Source organism: Copidosoma floridanum, unplaced genomic scaffold (assembly GCF_036245765.1).
Source record: "Copidosoma floridanum isolate Cflo_tuat_1 unplaced genomic scaffold, Cflo_Japanese_pri ptg000007l, whole genome shotgun sequence".
NCBI classification, from domain to species: domain Eukaryota; kingdom Metazoa; phylum Arthropoda; class Insecta; order Hymenoptera; family Encyrtidae; genus Copidosoma; species Copidosoma floridanum.
In genome coordinates, this window is record NW_028321884.1 from 11,266,443 (window position 1) to 11,292,374 (window position 25,932).

The 25,932-nt window shown below is 35.2% G+C and overlaps 3 protein-coding genes across 4 annotated transcripts; 1 reads left to right on the forward strand and 2 right to left on the reverse strand.

Annotated features, from left to right (window-relative positions):
• Window positions 1-2,014: 2,014 nt before the first annotated feature.
• Window positions 2,015-8,299, forward strand: 14-3-3epsilon (tyrosine 3-monooxygenase/tryptophan 5-monooxygenase activation protein epsilon). The gene is made up of 5 exons (XM_014360916.2): window positions 2,015-2,086; window positions 2,200-2,664; window positions 5,333-5,639; window positions 5,722-6,065; window positions 6,454-8,299. Exons 2-5 carry the CDS (start codon window positions 2,601-2,603, stop codon window positions 6,507-6,509), a joined length of 771 nt encoding a protein of 256 aa, XP_014216402.1. The 5' UTR covers window positions 2,015-2,086; window positions 2,200-2,600; the 3' UTR covers window positions 6,510-8,299.
• Window positions 8,300-9,252: 953 nt separating this feature from the next.
• On the reverse strand, window positions 9,253-11,311 carry LOC106645134 (uncharacterized). Of its 2 annotated transcripts, none has more exons than XM_014360919.2 (5): window positions 10,805-11,311; window positions 10,592-10,717; window positions 10,376-10,501; window positions 9,990-10,304; window positions 9,253-9,900 (listed from the first exon to the last, which is right to left on the reverse strand). In XM_014360919.2, the coding sequence occupies exons 1-5, from the start codon at window positions 11,075-11,077 to the stop codon at window positions 9,649-9,651; spliced, it is 1,092 nt and encodes a 363-aa protein (XP_014216405.2). In that variant the 5' UTR covers window positions 11,078-11,311; the 3' UTR covers window positions 9,253-9,648. The 2 variants fall into 2 exon arrangements, with proteins under 2 accessions (XP_014216405.2, XP_014216406.2); XM_014360920.2 differs by having other exon boundaries at window positions 9,663-9,925.
• Window positions 11,312-11,469: 158 nt separating this feature from the next.
• On the reverse strand, window positions 11,470-13,734 carry Mdh2 (malate dehydrogenase 2). Its single transcript, XM_014360908.3, has 5 exons — window positions 13,367-13,734; window positions 12,739-12,954; window positions 12,396-12,668; window positions 11,972-12,301; window positions 11,470-11,897 (listed from the first exon to the last, which is right to left on the reverse strand). The coding sequence occupies exons 1-5, from the start codon at window positions 13,442-13,444 to the stop codon at window positions 11,769-11,771; spliced, it is 1,026 nt and encodes a 341-aa protein (XP_014216394.1). The 5' UTR covers window positions 13,445-13,734; the 3' UTR covers window positions 11,470-11,768.
• Window positions 13,735-25,932: the final 12,198 nt, after the last annotated feature.

Below are 25,932 nucleotides of genomic sequence, written 5' to 3' on the forward strand. Positions count from 1 at the left end.
GTGTTATTTTATTCATTCAATTAATTATCAAAGCGGCCAGTAAGCGCTCAGGGTTGTGTGGTGATTGGCGCTTGTGTTATTTTATTTATTCAATTAATTATCAAAGCGGCCAGTAAGCGCCCCGGGTTGTGTGGTGATTGGCGCTTGTGTTATTTTATTCATTCAATTAATTATCAAAGCGGCCAGTAAGCGCCCCGGGTTGTGTGGTGATTGGCGCTTGTGTTATTTTATTTATTATTTTAAAAAACAAAGCGGTCAGTAAGCGCTCCGGGTTGTGTGGTGATTGGCGCTTGTGTTATTTTATTTATTCAATTAATTATCAAAGCGGCCAGTAAGCGCCCCGGGTTGTGTGGGGATTGGCGCTTGCGTTATTGTTTATTGTATTTTATTAATTAGTAAAGCTTGTGATACTGTCTTTAGGCGCGTTGGGTTATTGGGTTAAATAGCTTAGGATTAATTTATCAAGTTGTGGTGTATGAAATGTTGTCGAGTTATCTGGGGTTTTGCGTCTTGCTCCATATAGCCAATTTGAATTTCCCGCAAGTTTGCCAGTCACATCTGAGAGCACTGATACTAAGTAATGCCATTTGGTCAATTTCGTTAAACCCTATAAGAAGAATATTTATACTTTTGGGGGTCAATTTTTGGGGAAAAAATTGATTGTAAACTTGCCGCAAATAGCACAAATATCGTTAACTTTTTTATTTTGTGTTTATAAAATTAGTTGCGGCTGGCTTATAAATAATTAAGTGGCTCTACTATGAGTAGCAATAATTATTTGGATCAGCGCCATCTAGCGGTCTTTTTTTTTTTGGCCAAAAGTGGCTCCTAAAATTCTGAATCATTGCAATCAGGATTAGAGCCACTTAATCAATTATAAACCAGCCGCAACTCATAACAAAGCTATAAATTAAAAAAATAACGATATATGTGTTTTTGGCGGCAAGTTAACAATTTATCTTTTACTCGAAAATTTATCTTTAAAAGTATAAATACATAGGAGGTCTAATTTTGGTAGAAAATAGATTGTTAACTTGCCGCCAAAAACACATGTATCGTTATTTTTTTATTTTATAGCTTCATCATGAGTTGCGGCTGGTTTAGGGTGCCTGTACATGGGCGTCTTGCAGTCTGGAGACTGCCAGCCAAAGCTTCGGCGGGCGATTCAATTCAAATTGATAGAGATCAATATTTTTTTTTTTCTTGCATTCCGTACAACAGACACCTTGTTTTCAATGAAACTAGACTCTGAAGTCGTATTTTGATTTTAGAAACTGGTTTTGGTAAAAAATTTCGAGTAAGTATAACAAATGACTAGTTTTTGCTGGCAGCCTGTTACTGCAATTTCCCTGTTTACCGACTAGTCGTTTGTTATACTGACTCCAAATTTTTCAAAACTTTTTACTAAAACCAGTTTCTAAAATCAAAATACGACTTCAGAGTCTAGTTTCATTGAAACCAAGGTGTCTGTTGTACGGAATGCAAGAAAAAAAAAATATTGATCTCTATCAATTTGAATTGAATCGCCCGCCGAAGCTTTGGCTGGCAGTCTCCAGACTGCAAGACGCCCATGTACAGGCACCCTTATAATTGGTTAAATAGCTCTACGCGCTAAAGCTCTGGTTCAAAAGTTTAGGAGCCACTTTTGGCCGAAAAATGAAGACCGCTAGATGGCGCTGATCCAAATAGTTATTACTATTTATAGTAGTGCCATTTAATCAATTATAAACCAGCCGCAACTAATTTCATAAACACAAAATAAAAAGTTGACGATGTTGGTGCTATTTGCGGCTAGCTTACAATTAATTTTTTACCCGAAAATTGACCTCTTAAAGTATAAATATTCTACTTATATGGTTTAATAAAATCGACCATATGTCACCATGTTCATAATACCATGAACTGCGTCATTGTTAAAATCGCCAAAAGAACCGGATAAAACAGAGGAGACAACACATACATATATACATATATTAAACAGCAGCAGCTGCGCGTTGCGCCCGCCAGATACATCTCAGAGGGTGATTTCTGGCAGAGTGACCGACACAGGCTGTAGGTGGGGCGTAAATACACCTAGTTTTAGTACGTAAGTACCCACATTTATACACCGGTGCAAAGTGATTGATAACAATTTTATCATTTTTTAACCAACCCGATACTCGTATGTGATAAAATAGTTGTCACATTTATTAATTATAGGCGTTACCTGGAGCTTCAGCATATAGGAATACGGTATATACACGGACGTATACCTACCATACCTACACAGTCGGTGGAACACGAACGGAACGATCAAGCACACGCATCAGGCTCTCTCGCTTGCGCTCGCATCATCGTCGTCGTCGTTGTCGGTCGTCGTCACAGAGAGGAGCAATAGAGGTGGTGTAGGTCGTAGTAGTGTGTGTTGCGCGTGCAAAGAGAGTCTACGGACTACGAAGTAGGTACGAGAACGACATCGACGAGGAAGAGGTTGAGAAAGTGCGCGCGGCTTCCGAGAGAGAGTATACAACCAGAGTGGTCCCCCCGATCATTGTGTGGATAGTAACGTGATTGCTATTATTATTGTTGTTAATATACGTTAGTCGAGTAAAGCCTCCAGGATGAACGACAGGGAGGACAACGTCTACAAGGCCAAGCTTGCCGAGCAAGCCGAACGATACGATGGTGAGTTGTTTTCTTTCTTCTTTTTTTTTTTTTTTCTTTTCGATGTACCTTCCTCGCGCGCATACATACTTAAGAGCCCATAAGCTTGGCCGATACGTGTATTGACTATACTTCGCTACGTTGCACGCCCGGTGTCTCGAGACATGGGTCGGCTCTAACCCCACGAACGCGAGTGTCATAATCATCATCATCGTCGCAACCGGGAAGTTGGCCCGTTAGGGGTTAGAAGCGTGTACGCGAGCGGGCCTACCTAGAGCTCGATCGATTGACGCCTCCGTCGCTCCTCCCTCTCTCTATCGCTTCGCGGTATAGCTGTCTGTATATATATATACACATATCCGCGCCATAGGCACCTCCTGATGCCTCTCACGCTTTTTCTAACTCTCATTTTCCAAAAGTTTTCCTCTCTCAAAGCTCCCCAAATTGAATTAGGTACGCGGAAAAAAAAAGAAAAATAGCCTAGACGACGCCGCAGGCTTCTATAGGTACAACAACGTATATCTTATCACCTACGTTGGAGAGAAAGAGAGGGAGAGAGGCACGCGCGTTTCCGTCCACGCGGCTGGCTGCTCCGAAAGTGAGACTCACCATGTATACACCTTTGCACATAGAGCGTATGTACATTACGCAGCCGCTTTTGAGGGTAGGGCATAATTTAAGGAACAAAAAAGAAACAAAGAAAAGTCATATAAGTACTTGGGTAACGATGGTTGCCAAGAGATACAAAGAGAGAGAGAGAGAGAAAGAAAATTGTCGCCCATATTTCGCCGGACGGTGTATACGTTGCATTAATCGTCCGGTCATGTTACCCAACCTACATACGTAAAGGAGGCTCCATAAACGTATGGAGCAAAAGGAGCGCAGAGGATAGAGAGAAATGGAGGAGGCGCGCACACTGCATAACATGTATATATTTCTCTCGTAAAAGAGGGAAAGAGTCCATAGGCCAAAAGGAACTCCAGACGGACGTGGCTCTCCTTTAGCCGTGCTTCCTCCTTTTCTTTCCCGTTCTTTTTGCCAATATACGCGTGTGTGTGAGCACATGCAGGTGTGTCATGTTCATGGGGACGTTGAATGGTCGCCACCGGTGTACCTATATATACACATATTATGTCCTCGAGGAGGCACCACGACTGGGAACTCTGGGGGTTATTTTCGGAGCAACTCCTTTTTTTCCCTCCCCAGTACTGGGTTGGAGTAGATTTTTATCTTTTGCAGAGACCAATCGGGTTGTGCGTTCCAAAGAATTCGAGAAAAGTCTCTTCGAGGGTACACATAGCACCGGACGGGTGACCGATCTATAGCGATCGAAAGGGCGGAAGCTCCAAAATAACCAATCGAGTTTGCGAGACGTTTAAAAAAATAATTTTCCAATATCCGCATCATCAGGTGCGCATCAATTCCTATTGGGTCAAAAAAAAAAAAAAAAAAAAAAAAAAAAAAAAAACAGGGTGGCTCTCTCGACAGACGGAGCGCGGGAGCGACTGAGTCAGAGGCGCGGGCATAAATTTTTCCGACCGCCCACGCCGTCGTCGTCGTCGCAGGTGCCTCGCGCTTTGGTTGTACAGACATACGCACACGTCGGAATATATAAATATGCATCAGCCTCGCACGTACGTATATACATAAAAGCACAACAGATATCAAATGTATACGGACTCCAAATTGAATTGATAATACGCCGAGTTGTTACTCTTTGAATGTACGGCCTTGTTTGACAGGCTTATTTTTCCCACGAAATGCGGATGAAAGGGGAAAAACCGCAGTATCCCCTTTCCCCCCCGAAGATTGACTTCCGCGCCAAAGAAAGAAGAGATCAAAGCCACTTTCTCCCCTGGCACCTATACGGCTCTCCTCCTACTGCCCTTGCCCTTACCTGCACTCTCTCTCTCTCTCTCTCTTTTTCTTGGTGTCTTGAATGAAAAAACGCGGCCAACACTCCCTCCGTTAATTTATTCGTCTCAGCGTCATTATGTATACAATTGTCCGCGAGGGTGTATAGCTTCATATGAAAGCAAAAAAATAAAAGTAAGGGGGTAAGGATTGAAAATCAAGGGGGATGATATCCGTTTGCATGAAAAGGGGGTCTGGCCGGCACGCGCGAGAAAGAGAGAGAGAGAGAGAAGTCGACACGGGAGCTCGGGGGAAAGTATTGATCTGTGCCCACCCCTCCTGGCCTTACCGCCCACCCCCTCCGTCAGACGCATGGCTATACAAATGTACACTATACCGTGTACCTTATGTGTGTGTATGCATAATAACAATAACAATGTATGGATAAACGAGCTTGTGTTGCGTGTCGAGTAATTTTCACCTTTTGTATACGTGATGGGCCAACTCTGGCTTTTCGACAATAGAACGTTGCATGAGTCTTTTTTTTTACCATCGTACTTTTACAGTGTGGACTTGGAGAGGAAAAGAGAACAAAAAATTGATGATATAGCTTGTTAGGCTAATGAACTTGTTTTCCTGTCGCTTCGTGAGAAAAACTCCACCGATGACTAACTGTAAAGCTAATCAGTGCGCGTCACCCGCGTGACTGATTAATTGCCCAATTTGGCTCTAATGAATAAGTTATGAAACCCGGCTTTTCCCCCAAAATCCTCTGTTTAAATGTATATATACATGGCAAAACTAATGTGGATTGTCTTTTGATTGTTTTTTATAGAGATGGTCGAGGCGATGAAGCAGGTGGCTTCCATGGACATGGAGCTGACGGTAGAGGAGCGAAATCTCCTGTCGGTGGCTTACAAAAACGTCATTGGGGCGCGACGAGCCTCATGGCGGATCATCTCGAGTATCGAGCAGAAAGAAGAGGCCAAGGGCGCAGAAGAGAAGCTCGAAATGATTCGCCAGTACCGCGCCCAGGTTGAGAAGGAGCTCAAGGACATCTGCGCCGATATACTCGGCGTACTCGAGAAACACCTCATCCCATCGGCGTCGTCCGGCGAGTCCAAAGTTTTCTATTACAAAATGTAAGTCTTGCTGAAACACCTACCTCTGTAGATCTGTAATACGTATGTGTTTTTGTGACAATGTTGTTGTTTGATGAGACAGGAAGGGCGATTACCACCGCTACTTGGCCGAATTCGCGATCGGCCAGGACAGAAAGGAGGCCGCTGAGAACTCGCTCGTGGCGTACAAAGCAGCAAGCGACATTGCCATGACGGAGCTACCGCCGACCCATCCGATTCGCCTCGGGCTAGCGCTCAACTTTTCCGTATTCTACTACGAGATTCTCAACAGCCCCGACAGAGCCTGCCGCCTGGCGAAGGCAGCCTTCGACGATGCCATCGCGGAGCTCGACACCCTCTCCGAGGAGAGCTACAAAGATTCGACGCTCATCATGCAGCTGCTCAGGGACAATCTTACCTTATGGACTGCGGATATGCAGGGCGAGGGTTAGTTTGTTAAAAATCATGTTTTTCTCTCTTGGCACTTTACAACGTTGGTAGGTGGGTGTATGCGTGTGTACACTGCACATCAGAGTAAGGTTGATGAGTGTTGGATGAGTACAAATTTTAGAGCCCGTTCCCGAAGCACCACCCGTCGTCCCAGCCAACGCATCCAGAGACTTGGCCAGCAGTGTACAGTCCTAAAAGCCTCCTTCCTCTCGATCTCCCGTCATTTATCCCGTTATCGCATGAAAATCTCCAGGTTAGCTATTTCGCACCTTAATAGAAACATGTACGGCGCAAAAAAATCCATACTCAGTATTGCGTTCTTTATGTGCCTTTCCATACAACACGCGTATTTTATCGATTTTCTTTTTTTTTCTGTGTTTAACAGGTGAAGGTGAGCAAAAAGAACAGCTGCAGGATGTGGAAGACCAGGATGTATCGTAACTCTAGTTGCAGTGAGTGTTTTAAAGTAAACGCGCATACACAACAAAAAAAAATACGAGACGGGATGATGATGATGAACAACAACCAACAAACTCTTAATAATTATTAAGCAAATAAATAAAAAAAAATAAATAAAATGAAAAATCAATTCAGTAAAGAAGCAGGAGGTTGGGGTGGGATCGGGGGTATACAGGGGAAGGGAGGGAGCGAGCGATGCGAGGTCTGTAGCAATTTTTTTGCGTGACCCTCTTAATAATGTTTACGCACGTACGGTTACTCCAAAAACTACAAAACCGCTATTATAAATGGAAAAGAAAAAAAAATTCATCCAATCACACATGTTGAGTTACGGAGCACGCAGAAATGGAAAGCAAAAAAAAAAAAGAAGTATATTATATATGAAGAAACGGAAAAAAAAATAATGTAAATGACACGCACCCTGCGATATAGTGAGATTGCAAGCATTTATAAAATAAAAGGCGCGGCAACATGTTTTTTCGTTTCCTTTTTTTCCACGAGCGCAGTGAGAAAAAAGAACAAAGATAATGTGTAACAACTTTCAAGTGTCGTCCTTGCATAGTGTATGCCTTGGATTAAAATTTTCCAAAATTATTAGTTTTTTTTTTTTTTTTTTTTTAAGTAATCAAAGCCTGCATATCTTTATGGTTTTTCTCCTTTGATTTTAATTTTTGAGACAGAGAGACGTAGATATTCTCTTATCCACGAATCTCTCAGCTTTGAATTTTTGCAAAATATAAATATATATATATTACTAGTGTGCGTGTGGAGAGGTGATGAAATTATATATATGTAATACCGTCAGAGGTGCATTACACGAGAAAATTTAGCGATCACGATTAATCCAATGTAATGTCAATGTTCGTCTCATTAACTATATTTTTTCGTTTGTAGAATTTAATAAACGATGTATCGCATCTTATCAAATGTGTGTTTAGACTTAAAAGCAAACAAGTGAATCGAAATTCCGAATGTCGAGCATTTAAAAAATGAAAAGCCATAACCACTTTTTGGTTCGTATTTAAAAAATTTCCCTTTTTTTATTACACTTATCTCCTTGCCTGATTCTCTTTTTTTTATTACTGTATAATTTATATACAAACATACATATAAATATATATATATATATATATATATAAATAATTCGAGCAATAATAAATGTTCCGCTGAATATTTTCTCCGAAATACATTTTGATTTTGTAATTAAACGCGTTTACACTTTTATTTTCCAATCACCCCCATGCCCATCAAACTATAACAATTCATCAAGTTTTTTTTTTTTTATATTCTCATGAATGAATCGCCAAAGTAACCGTACTCCATTTCCGTATGCATTCGTTCAGAGGGGAAAGAAAAAAATTAATATTGACGACACACATGGTAACGTTGCCCAAAAAAAAAACTACTCTGCAAAATTTAGGAAAATTGAATAACCGTTTCGTATTTAATCACATGGTAGACTGAAAGAATTCAAGCTACAAAACTAGCTTAGTGACGGTTGTTCTTGTTCTTACACTGCTTGAAAAAAAAAAAAGAAAAAAATTGTACATCGTACGGAATAGCAATGATAAAAAATTAAAGTAACGAGAGGTATGAATATTTAGAAGCTGTCCCAAATGTAGCGGTCGTACTAAACGGGTTTTAGCCGAGTAGCCGATCTCTCTTCCGCGACTGTGTACGTTTGCATACTATACGTTCTCTCTTACTTCAAACTTGTATGGATAAAAATAGTTTTATGATATTAAAAAAAAAAAAAAAAAAAAAAAAAAAAATGACAGAATAAATGTTTCTTTGTACTCTGTCTCTATTTTTTGGTCATCGTTTTACTTGTGTTATTTGTTTTATTTTTTAATATTTTAGTTGTATCATAAATTTGTCATGTTCCATCCTTTAATCTGTATTAATAAAATATTTTTTGAAAATTCCAACAAGACAATGGCAATACTGTGCATTTGATGTAGAAAAAAAAATTTGCTACGATTGTCAATCTTCTTTGAACACAGAAAAAACGCGACAAGCAAATTTTTGTTGAAAAAAAAAAAAAAAATCAAGTTAAGATGGTAGATTTCACGTGCGAACGGAACTAAGTTTAAAACTTTCGACGTAGGCTTTGCAAGGCAAGAAATGGGGCAAAAAAAAATCAGCAGATAAGGTCAGGTGATTAGAAAAATCAGCAAAAGAGCGCGTCAATGTTGAGGTGTGTGTGTGTGTGTGTACTTTTGCGTGTGACCCCGCGCGCGTTTTCAAGTATTATATCACAAAAGTATACTGCAAAAAATGGACAAACACTCGTTGATGCAGAATAAAGTATAAAAGTAATCATCGATAATGCTAAAAGTAAGATTATTGATATTTTTAATTGTGCAAAGAGTCGAGCATAAACATAAAAAAGAAAAAAGAAAAATGATTGTGGTATGAATTGTACAATGGGACTAAAGATACAGGATTAGAAAAGCAAAAATGTTACTTCTTGCTTCTTGCAAAGGCAAAGAATAAGTGTGTATGCGTGTGTGTTTGAAGCGACTTTTCAATCAAATCAACTCGCTTTTGCTCGAAGCAAAATTAATAACTTTGGAGTGCGTGGTGCAGATAACGCGGACGCGCTTCGTGCAAAATCGCGATAACGAGGGAGAGAGAGAGAGAAAAAAAGTAAAATTACAATAAGTATGAATTTGGGGTGAAGGGGAAAAAAAACAGTGATTTTTCGTAAGTATTTTGGATCCGCATGCATATATGATGCTCCATGTATTAGAGTTTAAAATACAATTACACCGAAATAATATAAACTTTTACTGTAAAAGCCACACACACACGTGAAAGCTGAAAAATAAACAAAAAAAACCAAAAAAAAAAAAAAAAAAAACTGTCTAATACAATAAAAACGCTGTTGCTTTCATTTTCTTGTAAAAATCAATGTCAAAAGCCAACGGACAAATACATATATCACAGCAGAGTTTTTTTTACGTTACATCGACTAAAATGGCTTATTGTATATATGACACACACACAAAATTGTACAATTGAACGCATCGCACGCGTGTAATGTATACAGAGGAGGGAAAAAAAGGCACTCGATCTGTATCACAAAGAAGAAAGAAAAAAAACGATGGACAAAATCACTTCACGTAAAATCGGATTCGATGGGCCTCTTGCCGGCATCCGGGCCGTCACCATTGAGAAAACGCATAAGCGCGTAACCGGCGTTCCGGTGTATCGGCGACAAGCTGTTAAGGCTCGCCTGCTTCTGTCGAGCCGACGGTGTGCTCGTGAAGGCTCGAGGTGACCTCACGTCGATGGACCGACGTTTCTTCACGGACCGAAGCTTCACGTTGCGCAGCATGTCCAGGGAAACAACGGGACCTCGAACGCTCTCCTACAACCAGATTTATTCCCATCACCTGTCACGACAACCGTATCTCAGCAAAGGAAATTCACAGGCACACCGAACGATGGGACACTCACCTTGGGATTCTGCGATGGCTTCTTCAACGTGACCTTCATCAGATCCTCGACTGTGATCGAAGGCCGGTGGGGAAACGACGTCTTACCCTCGCCACTGCTTCTCACCCCCTTTGTCACCAGAGGCAAGGGCGTAACGCCTGGTGCAGGTGGCGGTGGTGGAGGCGGTGGAGGTGGTGGTGGTGGCACCGACTTGGCCTTGATGCTGATCATCTCCTCGAAGTGCTTCAGTCTACTCTCGACGTCACCAATCAGCCGTTCCCTGTCTGCTCGTAGCTCCTTGACTTCGTTGGCCAGGGCCTCGTTGCTGTCTCGCAGCTGAAAAACCATACATACCATTCAACTTTGTCGAAACAATATTGTATATTTGTCAACGAGGAGATAATTACCCGCGCGATTTCTCGGGACAAGGTCAACAGTAGGGAGTTCTCTCGTTGTATCAGAGTGGCGACCTGCGCCAGCTCGTCCCCCCTGCGCTTGCCGAACCTCGCCAGTGCAACCAAGTGCTCGTAACCCTGTAAATATTTATTATTTGGGTACAAACGAGTAATTATTGGGATGTTTTTAGAAGTGCATATGTGTAATGATATGTTTCAAAGCCGAACCCATTTGATCCAGGTGATAAACCTTTGAACGAACCAGCTGCAAAGCTTTACGACAGCCCAGCCTTTCTTCTGATGACGTTTAGGAGTCGGAGGTGCGACCGGTGTTTTTTGCTCCTCAGGAATCGTCTGCAGGTGAAAACGCCGACGACAAACATATGCGGTACAAAGATCATCCGAAGGGAAAAAAGAATCATAGCTCGTTGTCGTACTCACCTCGCCGTCCCCGACGATCGGTAGTTGTAGCAGCTGGTCGGTGCTCATCGGCGTTTCCGCAAAACCGATTGACCCCAGGTCGACGAAGCACGTGTTGTCGTTGGCCTTATTGGGCTCGTTACTGCATGAATTGTCCTTCGAGGACGACGACGAGGTGAGATCGACAATGAAAGACACGCTGTCAACCAGGATCGTCTTCTCGAACACCGAGTCGTCGTCGTCGTCGTCGTCGTCGTTCAACTCCGGGAAATCAAAGCCCAGACCCGGTGCCATTGACTCCCCACGAGGTGTGCACTCTTGGGACGCCAGTGCGAGGTTTTTCCAAGCTGTATACTTAAGGTTACTGAAGATGGCTGCTCGGAAACTCTGAGAATTCGTTAATCGGTTTTTGTTTGCGGGCGCTTATCATTATTAGTTTTTTTTTTTTGTTTCCTAATTAAAAGACGATTATAGAGTTATATTGGTACGTCGATTTGAGATAGGTGTATTCTTCCAATGGTTTCAAACGTTTCGACGCGACTGTTAAAACTCATGGACTTACAAGCGTATACTTAAATTTGAGATTGTTTTGTTGTTGTTGTGGGTTTTCGAACCCGCGGTGTGTTATGTTTACTGTTTGTTTTCAAGGATATTCGATTGAGGGAAAGTTAGAGTGAAAACAAACGTTTATTTAACTAACTGGTTTTTATTTAACAAGGGCTTACAATGATGATTATAAATATCGGCCAATGTGAAAAATTCGTCTAGCGAATTTTTTTTTTTTCTTCTTTTTCTTATGATCAATCGACTTTATAATACAAGATATTACATGATTCTCGATCGCACTATTGACATGTAAATGCTGCAATTCGCGTCAACAATAAAGTTCCTGGATTGAAAAAAATCAATCTAACAGCTTCGTATTACGGGTTTTTTTTTTTTTTTTTTTTTTTTTTCCTCTCGTTCATTCGTTAATGGTTCTAATTTACTTCTTGTTAATGAAATCCTCGCCTTTTTGGATGTTCTTCTTGAGTTCGGGAATAGCTGCAGCGAGGAGTTTCGACTCAAAGTCACTGAGCTTGCCGAGGCCAAGGTTCTTTTCAACTCCGTTTTTCTGCAACACGAATGATTTTTCAATTCGATTTATTTCATATACACACGCAATTTTCTCAAAGTATGTGTACTTACGCCCAGCACAACGGGGGTGGAAAAGTATTTGGCTTCGGTGACGTTGGACCTAACGTAAGAGCATTCGACGACGTTCGACTCGCCGTTTAGTGCTCTGATGAGGGAGAAGGCAAATCGGGCGCCTGCATAGGCCATGGAGAGAGTAGCCGAGCCAGTACCAGCCTTGGCCTTGACTACCTCCGTGCCAGCCTCCTGGATCCTCTCGGTGAGGGCCTTGAGCTGGTCTTGCGGGAACGATACTGATGGGGTAGCTTGGGATATCAGTGGAATAATGGTAATACCACTGTGTCCTCCGATAACAGGTACACTAACTTTTTGGGGATCCAATCCCTGGAAAGATACATTGTTTATTTAGACGGGAGTGAATTTCCTCCACAACATGGCAATGACAAAGATTTATTTTGTTTTTCATTAAAATTTTTACCTTAGCCTCTCCAATAAAGGCGTTTGCCCTAACAATGTCAAGAGTGGTAACTCCGAAAATTCTATTGGGGTCGTATACACCGGCCTTCTGGAATACTTCACTGGCAATTGGTACGGTACTATTTACAGGGTTCGAGATGATGGCCACGAAAGCTTTTGGCGCAACTTCAGCAACAGCCTGGGCGAGATCGCGCACGATCGATGCGTTTGTATTGAAAAGGTCATCGCGGCTCATGCCCGGTTTACGAGGCACACCAGCAGGAATGACAACGACCTAGACACGAAAACAGATGAAACGTCAAGATACTCGGCTGTTTTATCGTGTACACGTATACACGTCTTACTTGAACTCCCTTCAACGACTGCTTGAGCTCATCTGGTCCGGTGAACCCTGTGACTTTGGAGGCAGTGTTGATGTGGGAAAGATCAGCAGCTACACCAGGTGTATTTACAACGTCGTAGAGCGACAATTCGGTGACGAGTGGCGATTGCTTGAGCAAGAGGGACAGTGGCTGGCCAATGCCACCACTGGCACCCATGACGGCCACTTTGGCATTACGCTGTAATAAAAATTCTAAATTAAAACCCTTGGCTTTACTCTTGCATCACAAGTATGAAATTTCGAAAAATCACTTGGTTTAAATTTTCATGAATGAACCAATTACTTTACGTTTTGTAACGATTGTTGCACAAGGTCAAAGAGAACTAGAGCAGCAGCAGCAGCAGCAGCAGCAACAGCAAAATATGTAGCCTAGGCCTCATTTACCTCCCACTTAAGATCAACTCACGTCCTTGACCAAGTCAGTAAGCAGTACTCAAGTAAAGGATATATAGCTTTTAACTTTGAAAATCGTCAAGGAAAAAACAGATTGCATAACTCTCGTACTGTCACAGATACTGCAGCTAAGGCTCTAGAGGCGGGTGGAGAGATGTTGGTGGGAAGAAAAAAAAAGGGCAACCAAAAAAACTGACCTGGGAGCTAGTGGACAGCTGCTTGGCGCCATTCTGGGTGGCGATGGTGATGGTCGGCCTGAGAAAACGCGGCAGCATTTTGACGATTTGCCTTTCTGATGGTAGTGTTTGTCAGTAAGTACAAGCAGCGACTCCGAAAGCTCGGGTGGAATGAAAAAAAGAGGAGGAGGAGAGAAGGCGCAGTGGCAGCAAGTGTGTGGCCGAGGGAGCGCGCGCGCAAGATTACACTATTACAGGCATGAAGTGATATTATGATTATTTGATAAAACACGCACGTCACACACACTGCACCGTTTGATCGGTTCTCCTCTTCTTTTCGCTTAGTAACGTGATGCCGCAGTGACGTTATTATGAGATACCGATTTATTTTTACTGATGCTCCTATAAAATATAAATGCGCTCAGTAAATACTCTTCTGCTACGCTTAGCATATTTTTCTTCTGCTATATTCACTGTAATATATGTATATGTATATGTGTCGGTGTCCGCGCGCAAATTCAAATTATGGTTCTCTACTCCCACCCCTTTTTTATTTTACCCCTCAATTGCTGTTCTCGGGGATCCATACATGTATCATGTATTACTACACATCTTAGTGTATCTAGGTAAATTAGCAAAATAATTGATACAAACCATTTTACTTATTTTTTTTTTTTCAGTTCATTTGCAAAGGCTCAACCTCATTGGCTGTAGCAATATGAAACAGATATAGGTATTAAATTACATGCTAAGATAATTTTTCTTAATTAAAAAAAATTTGTTATTAGTCAGTTTGAAATATTTTATGTCCTTTTTGTCGGACAAATTAATTTAGACGTTTGAATAAATATGACCGATACAAGTAAAAAGTATGATAAATAAAAAAAAACATCTTTATACATACGTGAATACTGAAAAAAATAAAATTATACTTGATATTAAAGTTATGAGGAAATTAATTGAAATACTACGATAATTTATTTAAATTTTAATCAAATTTATAGTTCATCTTATATTCAAGTCCCTTTTCTGACATATAATGCAAAGATACATGAAAAAAATATTTGTTTCACTTTTTAACTGTAATAATATATAATTAACAACAAAAAAAAACAAAAAAAAAATGCTCTGAGAGCAGTGCTGAAAAATATAAGGGTGGGATTAGTCACATCAACCTTTACGCATGCCAGTCTCCAAAATCAAAAAGGCATAAGAAATCATGTATGACATCATTAGACCCATAGCCTGAAAAAATATAACATACTATAACATTTTAGTACAAAATTCTTTTCTAACGTATTTTAATTGTTTTTCACTTTCTAACGTAATTTTAAAACAGCAGGAAAACACTTACCGATATAAAAAAATTTTCATTTATTTGAAAAAGGTCGGCAAAATTAAATTTAAATTCTGCACTTTTGCATTGATGCAAAAATAGTAATAGCTAAAAAAAATTGTTGTAATTCTTCAATCATTTTTAAAACATAAATTTATTACTTTCAAGTTCTTACCTGATATGTTATGCTTTTGTGTTTCACGCTATCGTGAGACGTCAAACCATTCATCAATGTACGGTTAATCCTTTCATTCTGTATAATTTATATAACACTGTATAACAGCTTTATAAAACATTAACAGCAAAAAAGAAAATTTTGTATTAGTAATATTGTACCTGTTTGATTACCATAGTTGCACACTGAGTTATTAATAAGATCATAATTATATAATTAAAGATTTGTACGAGATCTGATCTTGAGAATCCTACGGGAGTCATGCGCAAGTAAAAACTAAATATGATAACTGTGAAACAATACTCCATAAGAAACCCTAAATTCACCACTATACATAAAAATATCGGTAGGGAGTAGTAGTCAAAAATAACTTTTGACAAGTCAGCCAATGACACGTAGATTCTTTGCAATTTTATGAGTGTCAGTAATTTTTCTCGTTCACTTACATGATTGTATGAATCAATACTTGTCACTCCCGATGACATTGCGAAATTATTTTTCAAATGATAATTAATCATTTTTAATAAGCATCCAATTAACGTTACAATCAATGCACATTGAAGGAGTATTGCGTCCAGTATCATCAATTTAATTAGATGACACAACAGATCAAATAAGTACCACGGACGGAAGGCCGGTAGCATAAAATTTAATGGCAAAATTACTTCTCTGCTGTACGCAACACACTTGAACAGTATGAAAGAAATGTATTTCAGATATCTTAGTGACCAATTGTCATTATGTAATATTTTTTTCGATCCTTTAAGGGTTTCTCTAACCGAATTTAATTCTGTAAAAATAGTAATAGCTGTTTTATGTTTAACAATAGTATGCATCAAGATAAAATTGACTGTCACAAAAGTAAGTTTAAAAAAAACATCCATGTTAATGCTGCTGTCTAATTTCATATTCTTATAAGCTTCAACAAAAATTTCTAGTGAAGTAAAATATTGCATGGTAATGAGAAATGTCAGTAAAAGAATATTATATGCTATCCCAGCGTAGGAATAATTAAACGACCAGCGTTTAAAAATATTATTTTCAATGGAGATCTCATTAAAATTCATAGCTGTTGTCCCAAGCATTCGATTGTAGAAGTAAAATAGTTTTAACATTGAAAGCTTGAATTTTTTTCTTCCCATTCTTGATATCAATTTACCAAACATCTTAGAGCAATAAAAGTTTTGAGCTGAAAAACCAATGGTAATTTATTAAAAGAAAAATAATTTGTTTTTACTACATACCTGCTTTTGAAATTTTTTCTGTTAAAAGTCGATTTTTACGGAATAAAACAATTAATAAAAATGTTTACTTAAACAAAAGTTGTTTAAAAAGTTGAAACTATGAAAATGTAACTCACTGACTCTCTCAAAGTCTGAAAGTTGACTAACTGCGTGCGGTAAAGTATTCCGAAAGAAAACGTATCGTTTTCTAAAAAAAAAAAAAAAACTCTTTTTAATCAACAAATGTAGTTCGTTCGTGAATTTTTTACACGCTTTCGTGTGAGCGAACCTTCATTTAGGTACTTTATGCTGTACAAATGTACTGAACAATGAACCCTATAGCTGAGCTATGCTACGCCTTATTTTTTGAGCCAATGGAAGGATTAAGTAAATTAAAGGAGGTACTTATTACCTTAATTTCTGGTCGATTCTTACATTACGTCGGTATTTTGACAAAAACATTACCTTCTTTTAATTTTAAAACGTGTATGTACTTTAAAAACCTTAATTAAAGCTGCCTACCCCGTTATTTTGACATGCAGTATTAATTTATAACATTGATGATTTAAAAATTAGTTATTTTTTTGCCAAAAGAGAGGAGAGTGCGCCTATTCTTTATCCATCTAATGTTAGATTTAGCCTATAGATTTGAGTCGATTGATTGAAAACTCGCGGAGAAAAATAGATTTTTATATTGGAAAAGTAATGCAAAATACGTTAGTTCTCATTTTTTTCTCAAAGAATTCTAGTCAACTCTTCTTTTGGCGAGGTAGCAGCTATTTTTTAAATGAATAAAGTTAAATGTCATAGAGTAACCTTGTGCACATAGTAAAAAAAAAATTAAACCTTAATAAATGTTTAGTCGATTTTTGCCGATCGATCGGCAGGTATTTTCTGTAGGTGATGTGGAGATGTTTTTTTATCAGTATTCACAAAGAAAAATAGTACTCCAACTCTACAAGATTATTACATAAGAAGGGTATGTATTCACTTGAAAATAAAGAGTGCATGAAAAGGTCTCTTTGACGTAGTTTTGAGGGTACATATAGTAATACGTTATTAACCATCTACAATACTCGAGATGCATAAACAGTTGTAACACATTTAATATTATTTTTAAGTTTTTCAAATAAAAAAAAAAAATTATTGCATCGGTGAAAAAATTTCTGTTGTCTTATTGATAATATCATATTATATAATAATTATTTGATTGCTCGTTGATCTTTTTATAACATTTTTGATCCCAAAAAATGCAGCACGGTATAATTATATTCCTTAAAAATTGAACTTTTACAAAACATTGTAATAATTTATTTTATACATACATAATTGTGTACATTTTTCATAATTTATTAATCAAAAGTGATGATAAATGTAATGTCCATCTCAAAGGAGTGAGAGTTTCGCCTTTTTACATATTGAACTCTCAAATTTTTCATGAGTTAGATGCCTTTTAGTAGAGGATATTGCACCTATACTGAGGTTTTAGAAATGTATTGAAGAAGATACACTTACCTTGCCGACGAAAATTAAATGATCATCCAGAAAAATTTATTTAAACTGTGAACGGTAAAACCATTTCAAATTCCAATTTTGGGTTTATCGTCAAGTTACTAAACTTGTAAAATAGGTATAATTAAAAAAATTAAAAAAAAAAAAAAAAAAAGAAATAGAGAATAAATGCAATACAATAAATGCAAAATTCTTCAAGTATTTGATTGATTTATTAAGTCCCAGTGAATTAGGACATTCAAATCTTTATAACACATTCGTTATTACAGTTATATTTATCATTATTGTTACTATCATTTTACCATACCATCCACCACGAACTGCAACACATCCAGTCATCGTATGCATATTATAAAGATATACATACAACTCGTGCTCATGATGGATTTTTTATGTACTCGTAACATTAAAATTTTCTTTTTTTTTGTGTCATACATAAAATGCTACACGTAACGTTATTCAAAACTTACACTTACTATTATAATTGTTTGACGAAAGGCAACATTTATTCATTTTATTATTATTTTTTTTTTCTTCATTACGAACGATGTTGCTTATTATCGTTTAATTGAATGTGGAATTTAATCACGCAAATCTGCTTCATTTTATTTGCGCGTTTTATTATCCACTGATTACAATTAAAATCACTTTTTTTTCTATCTCTCATGTGTATCATTTACATCTGACAAATATCATAGAATTACAAATTCATACTAAGATTCGATTACTGCACATAAGATCGGCTGTCTTATTTTTATTTATTTTGTCGTTTCGAAAAATAGGATCACGAAATTCTTCGATGCCTGTAATAATCTACTTCATTTCTAAGCGGAGACTAAACTTTAACATGTGAACGAACTTTTAACCATTTAGGTATATTCGCTCAAATGAGACTTGCATACACCTAATATCCTCATCAAGTCAAAGCGAAGGTTTTTTTTTTCTTTCAGTTTTTTTGATTTTTGCGAGTTTCGGAGTACCTTTTGTGCTTTCACGAAGGATTGAATTTTGTTTATTTATATATTTAGCTGTGAAAAATTACTGGGATGGAATCGCATTATTACAAAACACTTACATATTGCGAGTGAACTCAAATGCCAGTGCTTCAGTAATGTACAAGTACGCAGAAACTTCACATTTGTTTCTAATAATCAAAATTAGTCTTATTATTTTTGATTTTATGCGTACTATTCGGAAATTTTTTCGTCATTGACTCTACATTTATTGTCTTTGAAAAATGATGCCAAATTTTTTTTACGATTTGTGATAATTACACACATTAGCCATTCGAAACAACTGAAGCACTTTTGTAAGCGTGACATTAATATTATATTACTAATTATCATAATTATTATTATTAACAGTCTGAAAAAAGTTCACTATTGATAAATATTACGATTGTTTATAGTAAACAAATTGAAAGATTTTTGGTCCGTTGCTTTTTAATATCTATGATACAATGGACACTGATTTAGCATATCATAAGTATATGTTTTATCGTAGTTCCATGACTAATATACATACGTGTAAGGCATAGGTTGTTAAATTGGATCGTTTTAATTTTTTGCTTATCAGGACTTGAAAAACGCACGGCTTTATTAAGGGGCACTTTATAATTTTCAAGTGTTCACCCAGTCGACTTTCATCAACGATATTCGGGTTATTCTCATCTGGTACTAAACCATGTAAAATATTCAAAACAAGGACCTGCAAATTTTAGAGGTAAAATACACGAACTTATTGTAAAACAGAGACTTTTACGAAATTATTTTGTGTTGCCTAATTATTTTCAGTTTTAACTAAAAGTACGTGAAATCGGTTATTATTATTCTGCTATATCAAAAATAAAATAGGACAGTTTAATTTTTTTTTCTTTTTTTTCATTTTAATGAAAGTAAAATAAAAATTTTTATTAGAAAATTTTTGGGATTCAGTCATCCTAAAATTTTTCTTATTTCTCGCTTTATATTTTTGACTAATTATTACACGTAGTTTTAGTTGAAATATAAAATTTAAAAAAAAAATTTCGTAGAAGTCTCTGTTATAAAATATTTAAAATTTATTTATAATATACTTGGGCATTTAAATATACGTATGGAATTTTTTTTCATTTTTTTGTCGACGAGTGTTCAGACAAAAATGTATATTTTAATTATAGTTAAACATTTACAAATTAAAATACTTTTAAACCGCGTATCTTTATCACATATCTTTAAAATATCTTTACAATTAAAAATACTTCATGCCAAGTTTAAATGATTTTTAGATTCAAAGATAAAAATATCGAATTTCGTCAATGAACGTCATCATCGTCGGACCATACATATCGTTTAAGTACATCTAAGATGCATTTCTACACAGACAAAATGCAATAGGTAAAAATTTTTATTGTTAATATATTCGTGTTTAAATATTTATATACATAAAAACGAAGAACGGCCTGTACACTTCGAAATATACATTACATCACAAAAGGGCGTCGACGTATTTTGTAACTACATTACATTATATATATAGTACATACCTCGTATACCCTGATTTTTTATAAATTTTACTCATCCGGGTACATTAGAAATTTATTATTTTATAATTCAAACTTTGCTCATCTACAACATCTAATTCGATCCACAAACGTTTGTGCTTGGTTGGTTAGTAAATACACGAAAACTACACCATTGGTATTATTACTTTTGCGTGTATTTTCATACATCAACTATTATGTTTCGCAATGTGAAGGAAAATTGTATTTATTAGACACTGGTTTATTACTTTGTATTTAAAATAGCTCGGTTATTACGTATTAAATAATACTTTCTCAAGTGTTGACAAGCTTTTTTTCAATCATTGACTGTAAAATTTTAATCATGAAAAATTTGTCTAAAATCAATGCTTGAAAATACACTAGCGTATTTCTCAAAGCGATTTAATGGCAACTGTAATTCTAATACACGTTTACATTTTAGAAAAGAAAGCAAAAGTGCTTTCTTACTATTTAAAGTAGAAACACTGCTACTTCCAAGTCTATAGCACAATAGTAACCTTGAACATGCTACGCCGTATAAATTTATTTCAATTTCTTGGGACAATAATTTAGTTTTTCCTACTACGATACATCGTTGAGTTTTTTTTTAAATCGCCATCGTTTTAATAGTTATACATATTTAAATTTTCTATATCTAAACAGTAAAAACTTTAAATCTAGAACAAGATAATGCATTTAAAATTCCAAAAGATTTTTTTTTTTTTAATTTTACTTTTATGAAGATTTCGGCGAATTATTTTTTTCAAAAAACAAATTTACATACCGATAATATTATGAAACAGTAAAAATTTAATGGTAATTAAATTTCCCATTCAAAGTTAAAATTTTGAGTCGTCCTGATTAAATTATACAGCACATATTACCACGCAAGACCATTGTATGAAACATTGCTGTTTTTATACAATTTATAGAAGTGACGCATCTTCCACACACATTTAAATACAAAAGCTTTTTGCGTTTTCTATTTCACGCATCAATACATTTTTCTTGATTTAAACATCAGTAGTGGTAATAGTAAAGGTACCTAATATATATTTACTAATTTTGCACAACTTACACAGACAGATTCATTTATCAACGTTTGATTAATGAATTATTTTATGAAGAGATCGAATTTTATCTAACGTTTGTACTTTGGTCGGAAGAACTACATACAACTATTTTTTTTTAATATTTTACCATTTGATTTTAAATTTTTCTTGTTTCTTCATTAAAGTTTTCTAAAAACGTGGCAAAATATTGATTTAAAAAGAATATGTTATTAAAAAAATTTAGATGGTTGATAAAAATAAATAATTAAACGAAAAATAATAGTATAGAAAATAATTATAATAAAAAAAAGTCACCTACCAATGTAGTTATGATTCTGGTGGATGATTTGATAACATAAGGTTGCGCGAAAAATAGGAACAAAAACGTATGAGGAAACTGAAAATAAGGACGAAAATGAGGTGAAAATTAAATAAATTAAAAAATAACATGTGTGCATCGTTTTCAAGATTTTAATTGTCGTTTATCAAATATTTTACAATTGTACATGTTCTTTTTTTTTTTTTTTTTTTAAATTAATTAATTGTTTTACGTTGCAGTAAAACAAGTATGCTTCGCAAATGTTACAAATGTTATTAGCGTCTTCGTAATATTTAGCTCTTACATCTTTACAAATATTAATCCCCATGCACGAGTAAAAATTGAAAAATTGCTGTTGCGCATAAGTATACTTTTCTTCGTGAATCCATTTTTACTACTATCGTTAAATTGTTCGCTAAAACGCTCGCAAAGTTTGTATTCCTCCAGCATGAAATAACAATTGACTTGGGTACTATTTACAGAATGATGATCCCGAGATTATCTTATATAGCTTGTGATGTGAAAAAAAATTTTTTTTTTAATTCGCAAAAAAATGAAAAAAAAAAAAAAAAAAAAAAAAAAAAAAAAAAAAAAAAATGTATATTTTTGAAGTTAAACATTAAACCAGTCCTATGCAAACTTTCTACAACATTATCATCGATTTGTGGTATACTCGTGACATGGAAAAAACGTGTGTTTGTGGGTATGAATGAAGGTTTAGTAAAAACGCAAAATCGTAAGTTTCGTTAAAGGGTATACATATATGTACGCTCTTTCTCTTCAAAAAATCGCTATTACAATCTTCGGATAAGATATATATATATATTTATTTGTTTTTTCGTAGATTTAAATTCTACTCACAGCTTCAAAGCAATCAAACGCCCCTAAAAACTTTTTTCCCTTTGCTCTCGATTATCGTACAATACAATCATTACAACGGGGGAATTTTTTTACAACAAGTCACAAAATAATTCAAAATTTTGGTCAAGCTAAGCACACGTCATTTATCGTATTGAAATAATTTTTTTTTTCCGTTCAACTAATAGTACAACGCGGAAAAGGGGGTTGATTTATATCGTGTAGTTATGTGAATGGTAATAGTGATAAAACTGTTAATAATAGTTAATGGTAAAGCTAAGCGAGAAAAATCAACTCGCGCTCCGTAGCGTCTCGAAATCACAAAATTTTTCCTGCTGTCCTAACTCGAGAGAAAAAACACATATTTCTAGTGCACAATCTGAATCAACAGAATGAACAAACCACCTTGTCTACATCGTGATGTATAGATTTTTTTTCTACATTATCGTGATCACGATATACATAATCAAAGAGGCTAAGGTTTATGATTAAGTTTATAATTATTAATTTTTTTTTTTTTAGTAATTACAACTATCATATAACACGTATATTCCCTTGCATATACGGAACACGCACATCTATCGAAATCCAAAAATATTCTCTATTATCTCGTCTTGTCTTTCCATCTACTTTTTCTTACAAGTATATTAAAACGGTACGGTATTATTTTTGTTTTTTAAAATTATTAGTGTATAAGAAATATTATGCTACAGTATACAATATACTACTAGTTCTTTTTTCTTCCTAATTATCAGTTCAGTTCGATAAACGTTTTATTTATTTATTTACTTTATTAATGATAACCCATTCCAGAGCTAAAAAAAACACAAAAACAAATTATTTTCAAATTCACTTTATATTAGGTGTTTCTAACACAATTTTCCTCCACTCTGATGTAAGTCGCGATCGTTTATCTCTTTTCAGAGCTTTGGCAATTGCAATGCACGGACAAGGCAAATAGGGCAAATTCCGTTTATTTTCGGTCTCTTAAAAAAAAAAATTTTTTTCTCTTTCTACTTTCACTGGTAAAAAAAAAAACTATTTCAATAACTTAAAACATGTCGGCTTCGATTGTCACGATTGGGCAACGCGATCTCGCACATTGCGTTAATATTTTTTTGTCAGTTTAACCCTTATTTTTTTTGTTTCTGCGTGGACACGGATGGAAAGAGCTAATCTAATTTTTTACAATTTAATTACGATCATATTTTTCTATAGCTCGAATAAACTTGTATTAATTGAAAAATGTACTTTTTATGGTTATCTAATAATTCGAAAAAATCTCCGAGTTAAATAACAACGCTCAAATTGAATTTTTTTATACTTATTTCGATTTTTTTTTTTTTTTTTTTTTTTTTTTTTGGTACGTAGAAACGAATTTATTCTTCACACTAAGCAATAAAGTATTCATCATTGTACTTATAGGTTTAAATGTTGAGTAAATAGCTACTCATGAAAAATTAAAGAAACGAGCTCGCATTAGTTATTCAACAACGTTACAATACAGTGACGATTGGTTACATTTATAAAGGAACGCGTTTTAATTATTATTCATCGAATACACGTACGTACATTAACCAAATGATTCAAGACACCTTTACGAAGTTGGCATTAGATTTCAAAAAGATATACACAATTTAACATTATAGTTACCATTTTGTTTAAAATTCAAGTAATCAATTAAAGTCCATAGATAAAATTTACATTTAAAGAAACCATCAATAATATTATTCTAAAAAAATTAAAACAAGAAACTAGGTTCATACGTTTTTTAGTAGCATATTATTATTATTATTAATTAAAACTCAATGAAAAAAAATTCTTATTTTTATCGCAATTTGAGTAGTAATTTTTCTTTTAATTTTATAATTGAAACTTTCCGTGCCCGTAAAAGTAAACAAAAAAGAAAAATTGATCAAAACAGGACTACTGTGTGTCGCAACGAAAAAAAAAAAATAATTATACGAGCTATTAGACAGTTTTCTATTATAACACGACTTTACCCACCTAAAATCCGGCTAACAATGTAATTTCATAGATTATTATTATTATCGTTATTATTATATTTTTGTTTGTTTAGTCATTTAGTTAAACGCAAATATCGACACTAATAGTCTTTACCGATACCACAGCTTCAGTCCCATTATTGATTATATTAAATATCATTTAGAGTCACTACGTTATCTAATTACTGAAAAATTTTTTAGGCACTACTCCTAGCCTAAAAAATACCACAAAAAAGTTTATTTATTTTTTTTAAGAAACATATACACATCGGGCAAAGTTAAAAATAACGTCTCACATGAATCAGTTTGTTTTTACACATCAATTAAATACATATGCGTGCGCATACAGTTTTAATTAAATATTTACAAGTAAAGTCATACACCTGCAAGCAATTTTTCGTTTCTCGCTGCGTGTATACTTGCTAAGTTTGGTTGTATTTTTTTTCCTTTCAATCTTTGTAACACAGCAGTACAATAAAAATCATCGGAAAAAAAAAATTTCTTTTGACTAATTTTTAATGTACCTTGTTATTATCTTTCAGTAACTCTCCTCAACGCGCATATTAAGGCTTTATAATAATCATATATAATTCACAATAGGAAAAGTGTATATATTTTTTTTTCAACTTGGCTTGTTTTAGTATGTACTATAATCCCACTAGCCATTTACCAAAAAACATTATAAATGTTACTTAACTAACGATTTTGTTTATTATATTATTATTAATTATTTATCGTAAAATATCACAACTAGAAACGACAATTATTCTATATTTATTCACCGTCTTCTACACACTAAATATCAGCCCTTAATTAAACTCGTGCCATTGGTTATTTATTATTTAATTTAATTTTTTTTATCTCATAATCTGAAAATCCGTATTACGTTCATCTAATTTTCTTAACCATTAACAATGTAGGAGTTTTTTTGTTGTACACATTTTCAATGTGATGTTTCGTTAAACGTTAGCGAAAATTATATATTTAACTAAAAAAATAAACAAACCAACTCAAAATACTCAATGACTAAGGATTTAATTTTTTTTCCTCCATTAAAAAATAAAGCATTAATATAAACATGTATACGTATATATCGTGAAAAAAAATTGAAGCCAAACACATGTAGCTGTTGTACTTATTCCTTACAAAGACATCTCAGAAGCTACTAACAATTAAATTAAAATTACGAACGAAACGGCATATCCACCAAAGAGGATAGGAAAACAAGGTACGTTAATTAGTAATGTTTATACACGTGTGCGCAAACTTTTTGTTTTTTTACGACAAACAATTCATTGATCCACAATTGTAATACTCCATAAACCTAAACTCCGACATTTTTATGCTTCGCTAGTCTTTACGGTACGATTAAATTTACGTTTTAAATAGGCACATCGATGAGGTTAATTAATTAATTAATTTTTTTTTTTTTTTTTTTTTTTTCCCGTACGATGTAGTAGTATTAGGTGATGTGATAAAAACCACAAGTACGTCAACGTCCATCAATATTAATTATGTAAAATTCATATAGTTTCGTCTTCGATTAGCGTAACAATTGTTTGCTCGAAAGAAGAAAGTTCGTACA

Excerpts from the sequence above, each read along its gene's own strand:
- 14-3-3epsilon (XM_014360916.2), top strand. The coding sequence starts at position 2,601 with ATGAACGACAGGGAGGACAACGTCTACAAGGCCAAGCTTGCCGAGCAA. Across the intron at positions 5,640-5,721 it reads AAAGTTTTCTATTACAAAAT|GAAGGGCGATTACCACCGCT; the intron begins GTAAGTCTTGCT and ends TTGATGAGACAG. Across the intron at positions 6,066-6,453 it reads TGCGGATATGCAGGGCGAGG|GTGAAGGTGAGCAAAAAGAA; the intron begins GTTAGTTTGTTA and ends TGTGTTTAACAG.
- LOC106645134 (XM_014360919.2), bottom strand. The coding sequence starts at position 11,077 with ATGGCACCGGGTCTGGGCTTTGATTTCCCGGAGTTGAACGACGACGAC. Across the intron at positions 10,502-10,591 it reads TTATCACCTGGATCAAATGG|GGTTACGAGCACTTGGTTGC; the intron begins GTTCGGCTTTGA and ends AAATATTTACAG. Across the intron at positions 10,305-10,375 it reads TGTCCCGAGAAATCGCGCGG|CTGCGAGACAGCAACGAGGC; the intron begins GTAATTATCTCC and ends ATGGTTTTTCAG.
- Mdh2 (XM_014360908.3), bottom strand. The coding sequence starts at position 13,444 with ATGCTGCCGCGTTTTCTCAGGCCGACCATCACCATCGCCACCCAGAAT. Across the intron at positions 12,669-12,738 it reads AGTCGTTGAAGGGAGTTCAA|GTCGTTGTCATTCCTGCTGG; the intron begins GTAAGACGTGTA and ends TTTCGTGTCTAG. Across the intron at positions 11,898-11,971 it reads CCACCCCCGTTGTGCTGGGC|AAAAACGGAGTTGAAAAGAA; the intron begins GTAAGTACACAT and ends TTCGTGTTGCAG.